At 36.7% G+C, this 21355-nt stretch overlaps 1 protein-coding gene across 1 annotated transcript in view; it reads left to right on the top strand.

The window, feature by feature from the left end:
• The first annotated feature begins 2270 nt into the window (after nucleotides 1-2270).
• Nucleotides 2271-21355, top strand: part of LOC136025069 (protein BCCIP homolog) — a 41780-nt gene continuing 22695 nt past the window's right edge. Inside the window, exon 1 of the mRNA XM_065700764.1 lies at nucleotides 2271-2433. Within this exon, the coding sequence (XP_065556836.1) occupies nucleotides 2320-2433 (114 nt within the window). The 5' untranslated portion in view covers nucleotides 2271-2319. The remainder of the gene's footprint in view (nucleotides 2434-21355) is intronic.

Consider the following 21355-nt stretch of genomic DNA (forward strand, 5'->3'; position numbering starts at 1 on the left):
GTTTTTAGAGACGTTATATATCAATTTATATTTAAAGAAACGATTTTTCTGATATGATTATAAAACCTGTAGCGCATAATTTAAAAAAACATGCAATGCATTTATCATGGATGTTACTGATATTACATCCCAGTTTACCCATAGTGACTCAATTAGAAATCGGATTAAAAAAGAAGGCGGAACAATTAAAAGCTGGATTAGGAAAGGGCAGCTCACTTGAATTGAAGTGGGAAGCGTATAATACCCATAAAAGTGATAATAAAACGGAAAAATGATTAACATATAAGCTAGTCAGTGAACGCTATACTACAACTAAAATTTTTTTTTTGTGTTACAGAAATGTGAAAAAGATAACAGTTATACGCATAATCATATGGTATTTGACCGTATGAGCACTGATAGGATTGAAGTGAGAGTAAATGGATATAAATATCAACAAAAAGATCCTAATTGGGATTTCAGTAATGCTAATGGAGATTATTCTAACGTTTATCAACGGTTTTTACAGTTAGGATATAAACATAAAATGTTAATAGTGGAGCAAAAGTAAGTTACAATGATTTTAAAACGGTATGTCCTTTATTTTTTTGACGTTTCAAAGCATGAATAGAATATTAAACGAAATGGATCAACTGCTGATATAGAAATGAAACTTTTGTTAGATCATGTACCTGCTAATCTATGTAACATTTACTGTGTTATAGTTTTTGAAAGAAAAGCAGTCATGGAGATCATTGAAACTAAATTATGTATTAATGTTTAAATTATTTTAGATTGAGAAATGTGTTTATTAAAATTATTTGCTAATAAGTAGAGGTAGTTTTAAGCGAAATGAAATGGAAAATAAATATAATCGAATTATAAGGAAAGAAGATTTAGACATCGGGAATGGAATACACGATTAAAGCTATGAAATAAGTTGCAACTAAAAATAGAAAAAAAAATCGTAATCATTATTGATTTTAAGTGGGAAATGGTGAACACAGAATTTCTTTCAGCTTATGATTTTTCTATCTAATTCTTTTTAGATCTTAAATGTTTCCTTTAGCATGGTGTTAATTTAAAATGAATTGGCACTAAGTCAAGGAAGACGATGATTTTTATATGTATCCTTTAAAAGATCGTATTTAGTTAAATATTACGTTGAAGCTTGCAGGATATGTTGAGTTGGATGTTGAACTAATCGAAATACATTTCTGACTTTCGAAATACATTTATAACTTCACACTGTCAGAAAATGAAAAAATTAACGGAAAACGATTATATGGACTGATTTTCTTTAAAAAAAATACCAGCAGAAGGAGATTATCAAAGACGATAAGCAATAATGAAAAAAATTCAATATTGTTCAGAACAGAAAAAAGCAAATGTCTGTCTGAGGCTCTTCTATTGTTTATATAGGTTTTTGCTCAGAAGAAAAAAAAATTATAAGGATAGCTCGAAGGCGTATCCAAAGAAAGGGATTGATAAGTGGCCCCCCTAAAAATATTGTCGAATTTGTAAAAATATAACAAAATGTCGTGTTTTTGACGTGTCTTCAAGTTTTTTAATGCCCCCCCCCCTTTCGAAAAAATCCTTTCGAAGGCCTTAAGACAGCTCTCAAGCTTGTTCAGACATGTTTTGATCAAAATGGCAAATCAGGGCTGCTTTTCTTTCTTTCAGTGTTCCGTCCCATTTTCCCATAAAACGAATGTTCTCGCTGCACTATAACTACTAATTGCTCACATTGAACGTAAAGTTGGGTTATCATATGCTTCTTTTGTAACAAATAAGTACGCTTCAACCAACGTCTTTTTTTGAAATTTTCCTACTCTGTCGCTCTACACACGTCATCTGTATATATCGCCATTTGGGTAAATGTTCACAAAATCTGACAAGTCCAAAATTCGCTAAGTTTTCTTACGGTTTGCTAAATTTTTTATGTTAAAAATAATAATAAATACATGAAATATTTTTATATGGTATTTCTCAAATTAAAATATATGTTTTAATACTTTTTTTGTGCATGGCAATAATCAAAATGTACTTAAATACGAGATGTGCACGTATTTTCTCATTTAGTGCTCCAAATGACTCAGGATACATGATTTACTTTTTTACATCAAAAGAAATTAAATTAGCATAAAAGAAAATCTTGACATGCTAACGAATCTTGTGGCTGTTGCGGCGAAAGTCGCAATAACTGCCAAAAATTCTTTTGACTGTAGCACCAAAATAGCTGTGTGGCTGGTAAATTTGGGCTATTATATGACTATAGGAACTGTTATTGACAGTAACCCTGTTTGAGAGTGCGTTTGCAGAAGACAGAGAAGAATCATTATGGGTCTCACATCTAGGAAAAAGCAGAAAGCTCAAAGCAACAGTAAAAACAATGAAACTTCTGAAGAAAGCAGCGACTCAGAAATGGAATGTGAAACTCTTAATGAGAACATGGTAAAGAAAGGCATCTGTCTCTTTTCTTTTTTCTAATGTAACAATTAACTAGCCTAGTCAATCAGCCATTGTCTTCCAGTAATAAGCCTATACTCAGTAGGCCTATTTGGAGGGCTAATTACCACTTTAACAGTTAAATCACCATAAATCTTTTTCACATCATCTAGAAAGTGGATTGTTTCATCATTAGGTTTGTCCAATTTTCCTACTGAATTTGTAAATTTGTTGAATAAAAATCAGGTTGCCATCAAGCCATGGCTTACAAGCTTTCTAAACTGGAAACTATCCCAGAGCAGTTGAAGTGCTAATTCTAGAAGCACATCCATTTTTCAGCTTTCTTAAATCCATTTCTTAGCTTTTTAAAATCCCCCTTCAGCAAACTAAAAATGCCAAAGAGAAATGTTGAGGTTGTACAATATGAATGAAATTATTTTTGAAATACTATTGTAGTCATCACTGACAATTTCTGTATAGGCTAGTAACAAGTCAAAAGATAAATAAAAATCTTGCACATCCATTAATGCCTATTATCCACTTTCACTTTTGACTTTATACTAGCCAGTGAACTGGTGAATCATAGCAATTTGTTAAATATCATGTTTATGCTCTGTTGATTCAAAGAAATTCCTTCCAATGCAATGGAGATTATACACTTTTCAAGTTTATTCCACTTTGTTCCTTCAGTTCCAACAGTTGTTTGGTTAATGATGCATTTGCTTTACTTGTTCATGATTAAAATATGTGAAACTGGTTTTTTCAACATGGTTGCATCATTTCACAATTTCTTACCAGTGGCAAAGAAAAACTCAAATGGAGAATAGATGCTAGTCTTAAATCTGGAAATGGTTAGTTTATGTAAAAAGATAGACAGTGCAATGTCCAATTTGGCTTACAGGTAACATTACCTATAGAGCTAAGCAAATTAGTCTATGAGCCCTGCAGGCAACTAGGCAAGGTCTGTATTCTATATTTATTTGATAATTGTTTGGCCTGAAGCCTTAAAAAGTAAATAAAAAGTAGGTAATAAATATCAACTAATAATTCAACCAATTAGAATAAAGATCTTGCCCCACTGCCCACAGGGCTCATGGACTAATTTGCTTCATTCTATAGATAATGTTACCTGTAAACAAGATGTAGAATAGAGAGAAAGGAGCTTTTTAGTGATTTGTGGCTTTGAAAAAACCTGTTTGGTGTTGTTCTGGAGCTAGTGGTTTTCTTGTAACTGAGCTTGGGTTCATACTGTTGATTGTCCAGGCTGGGGTCAAAGGCTAAGCCATACTTTGGTGGCAGGTAAACTTTACTGCAGGTGTCAAGGAAGTGATGATGTCTATCCATGTGCTTGAGATAGTGCTGCCTAAAGAAGAATCCTGCAAGATAGCCAGCCATGTGCTTGGTCTTTTTACCATATCTTATGATTCCTTGGCTGACATTGCTCTATGTATTGCATATAAGCACCTGTGTCAGGGTACACAAAGTTCTTGCTATGATTTACTGTTTGGTGCTGGAAGCCTTGATGCTTTAATGCACCATAGGCTTTCCAGCTGTCAGAAGTAATCATTGTTCCTGGCTGCACATACCTATCTGGCACAGCTAACAGAGTATGTGCAGTTCTATCCCTAACAGGGACAATGAAGGCCAAACCAGAAGCATGCTCTATACCACTGAAAACCCATTGTCCTTCAATGAGTCTCCCTCTGTTATATTTGTGTTTTTGAATTTTCACTTCATCTATCTCAACCACTTTCCCTGGCCCTCCTATGGGTCAGGACATACTTTTGACAAGACTTACCTTGCAACAAAAGCTAGACCAGTCAACAGTCATTGTTGAGGAAAGGTAAATAGTTGACCAGATGTAATCTTGTTTTGGACCTGATCCCATGCATCAAAGATAGCAGAATACCAGCAATTGTGAGACAGACAAATGCAATCCCTTGCAAAATGTTCCTTTACTTATTTATCTAAAAAAACATTTTTTATTTATTAAAACTTTTGACCCAGTTTTTGAACTGTTGTTTTCTTCTTTTTTTGTCAATAAATTTCACTACTTTTTGAGATTGAAACTGTGTGAATTGTTTGTCTGGAAATTGCTCAGAACCACATTGATTGCAGAATACCTAAGTTGCTTGCACTCCATGCTCTTGAAAAAAAAGTATAACATTTTTTCTTGTCATTCATCAGGGCACCCAAATGAGCAGTCTGAACACTCAGCAACTGATAATTGCATTATCTCTTTGCTCATTTTTTATCTTTATTCCACTTTGCTCCTTCAATTCCAACAGTTGATTGGTTAGTGAAGCATTCTTGTCTTTCACCAACTACAATTTCTGGCAAAAATAGGGCTGAATGATGAAACATCCTTTCCATTAAAAATAAGGCTTAACCAATCAGCAAAAAGCACAGTATAGACATCAAGCAACAATTCAACCAATCAGAATAGAGAACTCACCCCACTACCTGCAGGGCTAATGGACTAAAATGCTTAACTGTATAGGTAATGTTACCTGTAAGTAAAATTGGAGGTTTGTTTTGTTCAAAAGTGAATGTGGATAATTAGCATTAATGGATGTATAAGTTTTAATTATCCTATAATCAGTGATGACTGGAAATAGTATTTCAAATATAATTTCATTCATATTGTACAACCCCAACATTTCCCTTGGCTTCAAAACCCAGCCCACTTTACATATTTTTGTTTGCCCCATAGAGGTGGACAGTCAACCAGAAATGAATGCATTTCTAATATTAGCATTTCTAAGTGCTTGCAATGATAGCTTGTGATGAAACTAAACATTTACTAAAAAATCAAGACAGATAGACTAAATGAGAGGCAAATCTGGCATATTTTTTTTATGGCACTTGGTATTAACCAAGTGACATATAGCAATTGCCAATTCTGTTGGTCTGTCGGTCTGTTGGTCCTGGTTTTGCTACTTTAGGCACTTCCAAGTAAGCTAGGACAATGAAATTTGGCAAGCGTATCAGAGACCGGACCAGATTAAATTAGAAATAGTCGTTTTCCCGATTTGACCATCTGGGGGGGAGTGGGGGCCGGTTAATTTGCAATAAATAGAAAAAATGAAGTATTTTTAACTTATGAGTGGGTGATTGGATCTTAATGAAATTTGATGTTTGGAATGGTATTGTGTCTCAGAGATCTTATTTTAAATCCCAACCGGATCTGATGACATTGGGGGGGGGGGGGTTGGAGGGGGGAAACCTAAAGTCCCGGTTTTGCTACTTTAGGCACTTCCAGGTAAGCTAGGAAAATGAAATTTGGCAAGCGTATCAGGGACTGGACCAGATTCAATTAGAAATAGTCGTTTTCCCGATTTCACCATCTGGGGGGGGAGAGTGGGGGGCCGGTTAATTCAGAAAAAATAGAACAAATGAAGTATTTTTAACTTATGAGTGGGTGATAGGATCTTAATGAAATTTGAGGTATTTTTAACTTACGAATGGGTGATTGGATCTCCATGAAATTTGATATTTAGAAGGATATTGTGTCTCAAAGCTCTTATTTTAAAGCCTGACCGGATCTGGTGACATTGGGGGAAGTTTGGAGTGGGGAAACCTAAAATGATGGAAAACGCTTAGATTGGAGGGATTGGGATGAAACATGGTTGGAAAAAAAGCAGAAGTCTTGCATACATGATTTACATAATTGAAACGGATCCACTCAATTGGGATGGTGGGAATAAGAAAAAATGACGTATTTTTAACTTACGAAGGAGTGATCGGATCTTCTTGAAACTTCATATTTAGAAGGACCTCGTGACTCAGATATCTTATTTTAAATCTCAACTGGATCAAGCGTAATTGGTGGGGGGGGCAGTTGAGGGGACCAGAAATCTTAGAAAATACTTAAAGCAGTGAGATCAGGATGAAACTGGATGGGAAGAATAGAAACCTGTCTAAGATTACGTGACTGACATAACTGGATCGGATCTGCTCTCTTTGGTGGAATTGGGGGGGGGGGGGGGTAATTTTGAAAATTGAGGTATTTGTAACTTACGAAAGGGTGACCAGATGTTAATGAAATTTGATATTTAGAAGGATCTTGTGCTTTAAAGTTGTAATTTTAAATTCTGACCAGATCCTGTGACATTTGGGGGAGTTGGAGGGGGAAACCAGAATTCTTGGAAAACATGAAAATTGGGGTATTTTTATCTTACGAATAGATGATCGGATCATAATGAAATTTGATTTTTAGAAGGAATTCATGTCTCAGAGCTCTTATTTCAAATCCCGACCAGATCTTTTGACATTGGGGGGAGTTTGAGGGGGAAATCTTGGAAAAACACTTGGAGTGGAGGAATTGGGATGAAGCTTGGTGGATAGAATAAACAAATGTCCTTGATACGTGATTGACAGAATCGTACTGGATTCGCTCTCTTTGGGGGAGCTGGGGGGAGGGGTTCAGTGATTTGGCAAGTTTGGTGCTTCTGGACGTGCTAGGGTGATGAAAATTGGTAGGTGTGTCAGGGAGCTGCACAATTTGACTTGATAAAGTCGTTTTCCCAGATTCGACCATCTGGGGGGCAAAAGGGAGAGGAAAAAATTAGAAAAAATTAGGGATTTATAACTTACGAGTGGGTGATCGGATCTTAATGAATTTTGATATTTAGAAGGACTTTGTGACTCAGAGCTCTTATTTTAAATCTTGACTGGCATTAAGCCTCTTATTTTCCTTTTTAAATCAATCTATTGATTCATAGAATTTTGTTAGAGCTCATACAATATGATCTCTTGGCTCTTAGCTCTTCTTGCCTTGTCACAAGTGCCATATGAGTGCCTCTTGTTTTTTTAGGATTGTATAAAAATGATGTCACTATACTTGTTGATAGATAGTCCATCATCCTTCCATCCTAGGGCAGAACTAAGGTAGATAGTCATAAACTTAAGGGATAGATGATCAGGATAATTTTTGGTTTACTTATGATGGGCAGTGTTGACTAGACTTGTATGCAAAACATTGGACTGTATTTGCTTGGACTCATAGGTGAACAAGTGACCTAAGCTGGTAATATACTCAATGGATAATGTCTAAAAATTTCTCTTTAATAGAATGGTAAAATAATATCCAATCATACTTAAATTTTCCATAAATTTTCTTACTAGTTAGTTAATTCAAAAGTCCTATTAAGCAAACACAACATTAGCCAACTAGAGAAGTAATTGAAAAATTTCTAAAAAAAAAAAAAAGAAATTAGTCCACTAGCCAGATATAATAAAGTATGAGAGCCAACTCAGTGTTTCTAACTAGTTGAATAATGCTTTGCCAATACTAGACAAAAAAATAAATTCTTTATGCAAACTATTGGTATGGTAATATCCAATTAGCCAGATATTTTTTTTCTTTCCCATAGCATGAACATCTAACTAAGTGGATAAAACTTTTTTCTAGCTCTTCTGATATATATCTAATTAGGCTGATCAGTAAATTCTTTTTGCAATTTGATTATAATATCCAACTAGCCAGACAATTATTCCTGTTAGGCATATGACAAGTATATAACTAGGTAGATAATAAATAACCCTTCTGATATATATTCAACTATGAAAACAATAAATTCCCAAAGTCAAATGGTGATAAAATCCAACTACCAGGATAATTAGTTGTCTTGGCAACTATGCTACAATTTCCAACTAGCTAGCTTGAAACTTTAATCAGCAAGCACAGCCTCTGTCTGGCTATGCAGATAATAAATTCTTTTAAAATATGAGTTGCCAGCTGGGAAGGTAGATGTCAAGGGTTTGCCTGAGAGAGCCAATTATCTGGCTAGTTCAACATTGTCATTTGATTATACTAAGAGTTTACTTTTCTGGCTAGTTGAATAAATACCAGAAGGGCTAAGACAAAGCATTATTCACCTAGCTAGAGGTTCCTGCTCTGACCTTAGTTTAATCATGTTTCAACTTGATAGTTAAAGGTGTAAGATTCTTCACAATAGTTATTATCTTTCTAGCTTGATATTTTACCTTGACACTAAGTGATGTTGGCTATTATTTTTATATTCTATAGACTATAAATTTTTAAGAATATCCATTGAGCAGATTCCAAATTTTAGCTTATTAGCCAGACATAATAAAGTGTAAGAGCTAACATAGCCTCTCTAACTATGTGGATAACACTTTATCATATCACTTCTGATATTTATCCAACTAGAACATTATTATCTACCTAGTTGGATAATATAAGACAGGCTAGGATAAAGTATTATCCACCTAGCTAGATGTTCATGCTATGCCTAAGTGAAATAGTTATTTATCTAGTTAGGTACCATAACTAATTTGCTTAGAGAATTTATTCGTATGCGTAGTTAGGTGTATTTCAGAAGGGCTAAGATAAAGTATTATCCACCTAGTTGGATATATATCAAAATAGCTAAAAAAAAGCATTATCCATCTAGTTGGATGTTCATGCAATACCTAAGAGAAATAATTATCTAACTAATTTGATATTATCACCTGATTACTTAGGGATGTTAGTTACCTGCCTAGTTGGATAATAAAAGAGAGGTTAGGACAAAATATTATCCCTCTAGTTAGACGTTCATCGAATTCCTAAGTGAAATAATTATTTGGCTAGTTGGATATTATAACTAATTTGCTAAGAGAATTTACTTATCTGCCTAGTTGGATATATATCAGAAGGGCTAAAATAAAGCATTATCCACCTAGTTGGATATATACATATCAAAAGGGCTAAGATAAAGCATTACCCATCTAGTTGGATATTCATGCTACACCTAAGAGAAATAATTATCAAGATAGTGGATATTATCACCAAAGTCCTTTGTGAAGTCACTTACCTGCCTAGATGGATAATAAAAGATAGGTTAGGACAAAGTATTATCCACCTAGGTAATGCTCATGCAATGCCTAAGTGAAATTATTATTTGGCTAGTTGGATATTACAACTGACTTGCTTGAAGAATTTACTTATCTGCTTAGTTGATTGTATATTAGAGGGGCTAAGATATAGTATTATGCACCTAGTTGGATGTTATCACAAAATTACTTAGAGAAGGTACTTACTTGCCTAGTTGGATAATATAAGACATCCTAGAACAAAGTATTATCCACCTAGTTAGATGTTCATGTGTTGCCTGAGAGAATTAATCATCTAGCTTGATGGACATTATTGCTAATTTGCGAAGATAATTTACTTATCTGCCTAGTTGGATAATATAAGAAAGGCTAGGACAAAGTATTATCTACCTTAAATTGCATTTGTTAGTGATAGGATGATCCTGTATTCACTGTCAGTGAAGATTGTGTGCTGACTGATCAGGTGAGTCCCAAAATAATTGACAGGGCTTGTTGCACCATTCCTTGTCAACTGATGATTTGAATGACTCAATAGTGGCAGGAGAGACAGTCACCTGTGTTATAGATTCACCTCCCAATTAGACAAGAATTTGCTGTGCTATGGTACCTTGAGTTGGCATGCTTCTTGAAAAATTTTGATCATTTCCTCTTGTCCTGGAAGAGACAGCTGATTGAAAGACATTTTGGATAAGTTCTTTATGGTTGAGCAGTGTAGAGTTCTTATGTCTCAAGTTGATTTAACTCTTTATTAAGACCCAAGCACCTGTAAATATAACAACATAAGCACATAACAAAAGCAACACTAAACTAATAAGCAAGCATGCCCAGCAGGATGCTACATCTTCCTTCTTCTGAGCGTGCTATTGTCTCTATAAGTTTAACCTGGTGGGTTTGATTATTGTTCTACCCAATCTTGTTTGCGTCACTCCGCCTCTGTCCGGGACTTTTTTTTTTGTTGCTGTGTTACAGCGCTAGTAGGGACATTGACAATATTTCCATTGTGTTTGGGGAGGGCTGCCAGGCCGGGTGAGGCTGGACGCTCAACCGGGCTGACTTTGGGTACCAACTCGGACGGTTGGGTGGTTTCTACATTTTGGTAGTCTTGTTTTGAGTGGATTGCTTCGTCTGAATTCCTATGGGAGAGTCTGACCCTGTTGCGTTGGAGCGTTGATCTGTCATCAGTAGCAGTTGTGTAGGATCGCGGCTGCAGGCACACTTCGACAATGGTTCCTCTCTTCCAAGGACTGCTGGGTGTCATTTGGACACTCACTCTTGACCCTACCTGAATTTTGGGTAGGGATTTAGCGGTCCTGTCGTAGTACTCCTTCTGTGGCACTCTTGATTTCTCTCTGTGTTTCTGAAAGCTTGCTTTGGACGCGATGTTCTTCTCTAGATGCTTCTGCATGACAGGGAGGACTGATTGCAGCTGTCGGCTCATGAGCAGCTGGGCTGGTGCTGCCATACCGTCTATGGGCGTGTTCCGGTATCCTAGGATACTGATGTATGGGTCCTGTCCACTGACCTTGGACTTGTTCAAGATTCTCTTACAGGTTTGCACGCATTTCTCGACGAGCCCGTTTGCTGTGGGGTGATAAGGGCTAGACGTTTGATGTTCAATGCCCCAGTTTTCTGTGGATAGCCTGAATTCGCTGGAACTGAACTGTGGCCAGTTATCAGAAGTGAGAATTGCTGGTATTCCATGGCGAGCAAAGTGTCCTTTGAGTTTTGTAACCACATGAGAAGTGGTGGTGGAGGTTAGGTTTGTCCACCTCAAAATAGCGGCTGTAATAGTCGACTGTTATTGCATACTGCTTCCCATTCCATTCAAACAAATCACATCCCACATGCTGCCATGGTAGTGACGGGATCGGCGTGGGAATCATTGGCTCTTTTTGATTGTTTGACATCGTGTGAGTGCAGGCATCACATCTTTGGATAAACCTTTCAATGACTTTTCTGATACCTGGCCAGTAAATGATCATTCGGGCTCTTTGCTTGGTTTTTTCAGTGCCCAAATGAGCGGAATGTAGTCCCTTTAAGACGTTGTCTCGTAGACTGGTAGGAATGACAATTCTTGAACCTTTGAAGATCAGGTCATCATGTGTTGAGAGATCTTGGCGAATACTCCAGTATTGGACTATGGTGTTTGGGTACTGTCTCTTGTTGTCAGGCCATCCCTCCAAGATGACCCTCTTCAGCACTTGGGGTTCGTGATCTGTCAAGGTCTCCTGTTTGATCTCCTCCAGTCTGCTGCCCGTGGCGGGTATGGATTTTACAAACGAATGTACAAAGATTTCGATCTCTTTGTGTAATTCTTCATCAATGTCTGGAAGATGTAGTCTTGAGAGTGCATCTCCGACAGGGATTTCCGTACCGGCTCGGTACTTGAAAGTCAAGTCATACGGCTGTATGTACATCATCAGGCGTTGAATCCTTGGTGGTGCTGTATGGAGGGGTTTGATTAGTATAGATTCGAGTGGTCGATGATCTGTGATGACTTGTACTTTCCTTCCGTATAGGTAGTGGTGGTAATGACGGCAGCCATAGACTATGGCAAAGAGTTCCTTTTCTAGCTGTGAGTAGTTCTGTTCGGATTTACTCAGCGATCTTGATGCGTAAGCAAAGATTTTGCCATTCGCGGATATTTGTGCACCTAGGCCATGTTTTGAGGCGTCAACTTCGAGCTCAAGGGTTGGGCTGGAGCTGTCAAAGAAAGCCAGGTTGGTTACTATGGACTCTTTGAGCTGGTTGAGACATGTAGTGTGGAGCTCTTTCCATTCGAAATCGTTAGCTTTAATCAGATCCCTTAATGGTTGGTTCTGTGTTGCCAGGTTTGGGATGTACCTTGAGAGAAAGTTTAGCATTCCAAGGAGAGTCTGCAGTTCCTCCTTCGATTTTGGAGTAGGCATCTCGTTGATAGCACGGAGTTTCTCGGGGTCTGGTTTGATGCCAGCATTGCTGATGATGTGGCCGAAGTAGCAGACTGACTGGACTGCAATCTGGCACTTTGATCTATTAAATTTCACCCCCTTCTGTCTTGCTCTTTCGAGCACGTCCGCAAGTCTTCTGTTGTGCTCTTCTCGTGTGGCTCCATAGATAAGTAGGTCATCGACAAGTATTTTAAGACCTTGAAATATCTCTTCCATCTTCCGCTGGAACTCGTCCTGGGCAGATATCAGCCCAAAGGGATATCTCCTCCAACGGTATCTGCCATAAATTGTATTAAAGGTTGTGAGGTCTGAAGCTGATTTTGAGAGCACAAGCGACCAGTACCCTGAGGTGGCATCAAGCTTTGAGAAATATTTCGCACTGCTCAAATCAGCAATGGCATTTTCAAAAGTCGGGATTGGGTAATGAGGGTGCTTGATGGCTTTGTTCAGGTCTACTGGATCAATACAAAGTCTCACACCACCATCCTTCTTTTCAACTAGCACCATCGAGTTGACCCATTCCATAGGCTCTTCCACCTTTTCTATTATCCCCAAGCTTTCCAATCTGTTCAGCTCTTGTTTCAATTTCTCACGCATTGCAATAGGCACTTTTCTGGCAGGATATGCTGTCGGCACAACTCCTTCCTTGAGGTGAATCTCGCACTTGCCTTGTATTTTCCCAATGCCAGAGAACAGCTCTTTGTACTGTTCAAGGAGTGGCTCCAGATCTGGCGTTGATTTGCTGTCATCTAAGGCATCTATATTCAGGACAAGTTTCACCAGTTTCATGTTTTTGCTAGACTTGAATCCAAGGATAGGAACAGAATTTCCTCCAGCTATGAAAAACCTATGTTTCTGTTCAGGAGCTCCATTATAGCTGCATGACAGGAGGCAGGTTCCCGCTGTTGGGATCGTTGAGCCACAGTAACTGGTGAGTTTTTGCTTTGTTGGCTGTATGAGTGGTTTTGGAGCAAGGAGATCAAAGTAGTGTTTTGGTACGATGTTTGCCTGAGCACCAGTATCGATTTTGAAGCTTACAGTAGTCTGATTGTTGATCTTCAGTGGAACAAACGCCTCATCCTTACTCCTATCTTGCTGTACAGCATATAGCAGTATTTCATCTTCTTCAGCAGTTTCTGCTATTCGGCTCTGTTCGTCATTTTCGATAGCACTCACGACTTTGCTGCAGCATACATTTGCAAAGTCGTTTAATTTTCTGCACTTTGAGCATGTTTTCCCTTTGGCAGGACAGCTGTGTCCAGGGCCATAGATTCCTCCACAGAAGTTCTTGGTCTTGCGTCTGCTGGTTTTGGTTGTTTCCGGTATACTACATCCACTTCCTGTTTGATTGGGGGATGGTGGGAATTGTTGTCAAATGATTTCAGCTGTGCTTGGGTCGTCTCATAGATCCTACAAACTTCTACTGCTCTTTCAAGTGTTAGGCTGTTGCCGTCAGCTAGAAGTTTCTCTCGTATTCTTGGATTTCTGATTCCGCAGACGATTTTGTCTCTGGTCATCTCTTTTGGATCATGGTATTCGCATGGCTTGACTAGCAACTTCAACTCTGTGATGTATTTCTCAAGTGTCTCTCCATCACGCTGGTCACGTTTCTGGAAGATATATCTGGCAAATACTTTGTTCTTCTTTGGAGCAGCATACTCACGAAATTTCAGAAGGTAAGGCTCGATTTTATTTGAATCGTCTGCTTCAATGTCAAAAGTTTTAAAGATGTCTCTTCCTTTTTCGCCAATCCATATAAGTAGATAGGCACACTGAATCTTCTCCAATTTGCCAGAGAGAGGGCCTAGAAACATAAATCTTGCATGTTCTTCAAACTTTGACCATTCTTCATCAAGATTTTCAGATTCCCAGTTGATTGCTGGAGGGGCAACTCCATCCATCTTTGCTGTTCAAAATCCCACTTCTGACACCATGTAGAGTACTTATGTCTCAAGTTGATTTAACTCTTTATTAAGACCCAAGCACCTGTAAATATAACAACATAAGCACATAACAAAAGCAACACTAAGCTGATAAGCAAGCAATCTCAGCAGGATGCTACAACAATATAAGCACATAACAAAGCAACACTAAACTAATAAGCAAGCATGCCCAGCAGGATGCTACAAGCAGCTTGAATGTCATAATGATATCCCCTCTGTTTTGGGCAATCAGTCAGTGATGGTAAATTTAGTTTTTCAAGCTGGGAGGGGTAGGGCACATTATAGAAACATTGGATGCATTTATTTGTATGCCTCTTGACTGATTCTAAAGTTTCTTGGTCAGATTTGTTAATTGGGTTGGCAATGTACATGACAAACTCTAGCTTAAGGTGAATTAAACCTTTATAGAACTTTGAAACAATTGAGGGTAAAGAACTACTGAAAATTCTCTTAAATATACTGAAATTCTGACTGGCCTTGACTGCCACAGTCTGGGAATGAAAACTGAACTTTAGCTGTTCATCAACTAATAGACCCAGATCATGCTCATTATGACTACTGACAATTGGTTGCCTTGTTTTTTCCATTGACTCAATTGAGTGCTGGTGTCTTGAGTTTTTATTGTCAAAGTTGATAACCTTTCATTTCTGGACTTTGAACTTCAGTTTCCATGTCCCTGTCCAGCAAGTAAATGAGCCCAAGTCTGCTAAAATGGTTTCTATTTTTCCTCAACTTTCAACTGAACCAATTACCTTTGAATCATCTGCATAAAGGCTTATTTTATTTTTGATGTTAAAAGGTACAACATTCATGATAATATTAAATAAAGTTGGGCCCTGGACTGTGCCTTGAGGTAATCCACTTGTCACTCCCATAATATCAGAGAAAAATGATTGTCCATTCCCCAAACACTTTAATTGCTTGTTTTCTATTACCAACAAAAAGCATCACTCAGTCAATAGTTTCTGTATTAATACCAATGGCTTCAAGCTTAATATGCAGTTGCCTTTGACCCACCTTATCAAATGCCTTAGCAAAGCCCGTGTCAACTGGGAAACCCTTGTTTGTAAGTTGGTGACATATTCATATTCACCAATCAGGTTGCTCTCAACTGATCTAACAGAATGGAAACCATGCTGGCACTGGGACAAATAGCTTATTTTGAGTCGGATGTTGAATGACTGCAGAGCTGACTATGCTTTCAAGTATTTTTTCCATAGCAGAGGTGACACTGATTGGTCTGTTGTTAACTGCCTCAGCTCTGTTTCTCCCTTTGTGCACTGGGGTAATGTGTGCTAACTTCCATTCTGCAGGTAAACACTTTAAATCTTGAGACTTCTGAAAAGCTGGGTAAAAGGAAGAGACAGTTCAGCATGTGCTTTTTTGAGAAGTCAAGGGAAAGTGTGATCTGGTCCAGCTGATTTAATTTGGTTCAGATTTTTAGACAGGTTTCAAGGTTAACTCTGTTGATAGTAGTAGGTAGCATTACACTTATGATGTCATATTCTGGGGTATCTGGGAGCAGAGTACTGGCAACAGGTGTGAAGATAGAGGCAAATTGATCACTTAGGGATTTGCTATTACTTTGAGATCATCAGTTTTGCAGCCATTATGTGCCAGCTGGGTAACTGAATGTCTTCCAGGTTTTTATCTGAGGCATAATTCCACAATCTTTTAGGATTTGATTTAGCTGATGCAGCTATTCCCTCCTCATACTGTCAAAAATCTTTCTAGAGATATTTCTCACCTGGTTGCATGCTTGTTTGTATCTCTGGTAATGATATGCATTATTCATATTCTGCAAACACAACCACCAAAACTTTTTTTCTACTTAGTTAAATTTTTATGCCACTCATCAGAGAAATATATATCTGGCTAGTTGGATACTATACACAAATTGCTTTGAGAATTAACTTATGTGCCCAGTTGAATATATTATAAGAAAGTCTAAGATATGTTATTATCTGCCTAGTAAAATAATCAGACTGTGAACTTGGTTCAATCCTTATTGAATTAGGTAGGTCTTTACTATGCAACATAGATAATCAAATATTCGGCTAGATAGGTATATGTGTAAGAATCTTACAAGTACTATTGTCTGTCTAGCTGGATATTTTTTGATACTAAGTATAGTTCGGTATTATTTTTACATTCTACAGAATATAATTTTTGAAGAATATCCAATGGGCATCTTCCCACCTAAGCCTTATAGGCTTGGCTGCCTGTAGTCTTTCTGTTTTCTCTACAACAGGAAGCTCAAAGCAACAGTAAAAACAATGAAACCTCTGAAGAAAGCAGCCATTGAGAAATCAAATGTGAAACTCTTGATGAGAACATGGTAAACGAATATATCTGTCTCTTTTATTTTTTCTAAGGTAACAGTTGACTGGTCAATCATCGATGATCTTGGAGTAATACACTCAGTAGGCCATGTTGGATGGCTATTCACCACTTCAAAAGTTAAATCACCATAAAATATCTTTTACATCATCTAGAAAGTGGATTGTTTCACAGTTAGAATTGTCCAGTTTTCATAATAGATTTGTAATCAGCTTGAATATTTGAATCATATAGCCTACTTTAGGTTAGTCTACAAAAATAAGGATAATTTTAAATCCACTGATAACACAACAATGGAGTATAATGTTTGACACACTGTTTAAGCCTGACCCTAAAGTTGAAATACTGCCTAATCTTACATGTAAGAACTTAAAAGTTAGAACTAAAGTATCTCAATCATAGAAAGAGTCTTGCATGTACATACTCCATCTTAAAGGTCTTATGAAGCTGAGTAATGCAGCCTAAATTGGCTTGGGTGTCAGGATAATTCTTCTTTAGGGAAAATGTTAAAAAAAATGCTCTTAGATTATGGTTAGACTATTCTAAATAGCCCATTTCCAACTATTTAAGATCATATGCATTAGGCTACTGTTCACATTTATAGCAAATATATTTTAATCAAAATTTTTGTCTGAGATAATATACTGTATGTATATTTCTACCTTACCTTGGACCTTGGATCCTCTTGAGCCATCAGTGACACATAGGACATGGACAAAGCCTCTCCGTTCATCATGAAGCTGAGCAGCTGCAATGATATCTTCCCATTGTGGAATGAGTGAAATGTTGGTCTCTTTCAGGTCCTAATGATACTGCCTCTGCAGTTTTTACTTCGGTTAGCCTCTTCTTCAACTTCCATCAGGCTGCCACTGATACACTCTTGAGGGAAGTTTGTCTTTGGCATGTGTAGATCATGACCCAAATATGTCTATCTTTATTTCTTCATATCTTTGGTCACTATGGGCTGGTTTGTTTTCAGCCAGATTTCTCTATTGGTAATTTTCTGATGCCAAATGATTTTGAGGATCCTTCAAAGGCAAACGTTTTCAAATCCAAGAATACATTTCTCCAGTTGTTGGTTGAGTAAAGACAGCAAGGTATCAATTATAAAATTAGGCCTATTGAGATGGAATATGTTTAGAAAGCAATTCTTACTTCGTTAGATGCAAAAAAATTGTAGCTTATTATTTCTAAAAGCACTTCACGTAGCTTTAACCCCACTTCGTCTAATCTGTAAATGTATAGCTTAAAATATAGTTACAATGTATACTTCTATTTCTTGATTTTGTAATATTGCTTCAATTTACGAGTGTTTACTTGCAAAAAAAGGATGATATTTGGCAAAATGCATGGGAAATAACCCTTACAATTTGGGCTAGGTTATATATTTATGCATTAGGAGGGGTGATGAGGTATAAATTAAAGTGACATGCTTTTAGGAATGATTATAAGGTTTAAAATGCCAGCTCTTTAGAAGGAGATATAACTGAGCAAACAGAGAAACATTTTTAGGTTGCCAATTTATGCTCATTATTATAATTTTCTTTACATTTTCGATAATCCATCCTTAGCCCTCTATGTATTAGAGTAGGAAGAATTGTCAACATCTTCTTATTACCCAACATTAACTCTCTAATTTCACTTATTCTCAGTCTTAACAATTTGGTCTTCTTAACTTTAACTTTCACCATTAAGTTGTACCCTGAACTGTTAAAACCTCCAAAAATTTAATTTGTTTTGATAAGACTTTCATCTAGGATACTGAAATCATGAACATAACCATAACCAAAAGTTTTCTCTTTTGATTCTTATATAGAATCAAAATTTGGCCAACATTGGCCATTTCAAAGTTAGTCTTCCATTTAATCCACTTTAAAAATTTTAGTTCTAGACTATCCTTTGTCTGAAAAGTCCAGAATCCTTGGAATATGCACATTAAACTCCTTGTAACAGCAAGGAGTTTTAATATGTTTCACTAGCATTTTTGGTGGGATAGAGTCTAGGAAATGGTTCTAGGTGTTTACCCATGGAAAATACCCCCCTCCACAAAAAATACCTCCCCATAGAAAATACTCCCTGGAAAATATTCCGTGGAAAATACCTCCCACCCACGGAAAATACCCCCTCCCCCTGCAAAAAATTGTGTTTTCCAAATTTGAAAGTTATATGTGCGTTGCGTTTTTTTTTTTTTAGTTGTGTTGAGAAGTGCTTAGGAAAGGGAAAAAAAGGGATTTACACTTCATAAGTATCTTAAAAACTTAGAAAAAGAATATTGCAAATTCATTTTTGTTCAAAAGACTCTCATTTGAACTTCTGCAATTTTTGGAAGTAGTGGGCACCAAATTAAAAAAAAAAAGAAGAAGAGAAAATGTCCGAAAAAAATCATTAAAGTTAAGCTGAAAACATATGACATCAGCAAGTTTAAGAAGGCCTAACTTTCCTTTGAAAGGATAGTTGTCTTAAGAACCAACAAATTGTTATTGTTTAAGTTCTTACAGACAGAAGTTTTGTCAAATTCTACAAGTTAGTTATTCTTATCTTCCAAGTGCAAAACTACATCGAATCATTATTACTAAATAAACGAAACCCAGAACGAACAGAAATTACCATCTATAACCTAGTCAAACTCGAAACGAGGAAACATTAAAACGAGTAGGGCTGACAACCCCCCTGTCTTCTTGAGACCAGAACATAATTTGCACTATACTAAAAAAATAATAACGGTGATTGTCAGTTATATTTATTAATTCAAAAGTAAAACATTTCAATTGTATTTTGTTTTCAGTAAAGTCTAAAATATGTTCTGGTCTTGAGAAGGTTTGGGGTTGTCAGCACTATTCATGTTAATTTTTGCTCGTTTTGATTTTGACTCGGTTATGTTTGACTTAGTGGAATTTGCTTTCATATGGAGATTCACAGCTTCATCCAAAACGTTGGTAGTATTTTGAGGGGGTCACTTCTGATGCTTCTATGACATCCTTCAAGGATCAGCAAGCAATATGCATACTAATAGCTTTGAAGGAGTCTCTTACCAATTTCATTAATCAATACTATATATAAGAGTGGTCCCAATAAGGTTCCTTGAGGAATTCCACATTTAGTGGGGAGAGGCTCAGAGAAAATATTTTTGAATTTTATCCTTGGGACCTATTTGAAAGAAAACATTTAGAAAATTTACTAGGAGAGGCTTTACTTCAAAGCCATTCAGTAATAAATAATTAAGATATTAGAATCAATCAAGCCAAATGCTTAAAAATATAAATATGGTATGAGGCCAAGTGGCAGTTCCTCAGATGATGGAAAAATCTGGCATCCGAAAGTAAAACCATGGTTTAAAAAAAAGCTTTTTTTAATGTTTTTTCATGTGAAATATTATTATAAATAATAAACGTCAAAATTTCTTGTTTTTGAGAAAGTACACTCAAATCTGACAACTATGTTTTTGTCAGAGGATCCTTCAATTTCGATACCAATTTTTTCTCATCTGTTTTGCATGTTCAGTGAAATTTTGACAGAATCACCTATATTTTTACAAGACCTTTTGCTATCTCTCAGTAATGTCTAAAAGGTTACTACAAGATATCCTCAGAAGAATTAAATCCCATGATAGAAGTCAATATCTATGTTTGAATTTGGCTAAAGGAAAATTTTTAGTTGGCCTGTTATTCCACTAAATCAGACAGGAATTTTTGACACTTGAGATATAGTTTTGTCAATATAATATTCGATGCCATTTCAATTTAATGTAATCAAGAAAAAGCCCATGTGGCTATATTTTAGAGAAGATCAGATGCATCTTGACGCATTGGTGATCCCAACTTTTTTTTTTGCAAAAAAAAACAAGACAGTTTGAACATTACAAAGCTAAAAAATTGCTGGTAGCTCATGGTGTGTTGAAAACAGGAAACTGATAGAATCGATTATTCTTTTGTTATATGGGTGTATCAAACAGTTCGTGGTAACGTGGTAGCAAACTGTAGTGACAGCAACAGGAGCGCCATTAAAACTTAGAACAAACAGAAATTACTCTGTATATGAAAGGGGATTTTCCTCCTCAACGCCCCGCTCTTTAGGCCAAAGTTTTCTACTGTTTTAAAAAGTGGAGTTAAGAGAAAGAGTCAAACTTTAGCGTAAAGAGCGGGGCGTTGAGGAGGAAAAGCCCCTTTCATATACGGAGTAACTCCTGTTCATTTTAAGTTTTTATGTCACTTCTTACTTTCAGTTTTAAAAAAACTTGTTTTTTTTTTATTTAATTTTCACATATAGTGTCCATGTTTGCATTGTCAAAATATAATGACAGCTTCAAGAGATGACGCTCCTAGTCACGACCAAGGAGAGTTATCCTGTTTTGAAGGAAAATTTCGACAGTGGTTTCGGAAATGCTCTATGCATTTCTTGGACTTCTTTTCCTACACCAAATTTACCTTGGCTAGGATAACATCTATCCTTATTTCAACCACCCCGGGGCATTAGAATCCTCTAATGAAAATACTGTATTTCTGCCTGGGATCCTGTCTATTTGTTCCTGTAGATGTAAGTAGGGTTCATTTGAGTTACTAAAATTTCTGTCTGTTGTTTCTACATGGATGTATACTACTATGACTGATACCCTGCACTTTTTGGTTGTAAAATGAGCAACTAGTATTATATTATAAATATCTTCCCAACCCATAAAAGCCTTGGAAGCTCTCTATTCTCTGTGAACACTACTCCCCGCCACTGCACTCCATCCTTCCTGCCTCAGTGGATAAATTCTATATAACCTTATTTCATGTTTCCTACCCCTGCCATTTTAGCTTTTAAAACTTCAAATAAGTCAAGTTCAAAGTATCCAAATTTGTCTGTTAAAATGTTAGTACTATAGTTGTTTTTTAA

This window comes from Artemia franciscana, chromosome 3 (genome assembly GCF_032884065.1).
Source record: "Artemia franciscana chromosome 3, ASM3288406v1, whole genome shotgun sequence".
Taxonomy (NCBI): domain Eukaryota; kingdom Metazoa; phylum Arthropoda; class Branchiopoda; order Anostraca; family Artemiidae; genus Artemia; species Artemia franciscana.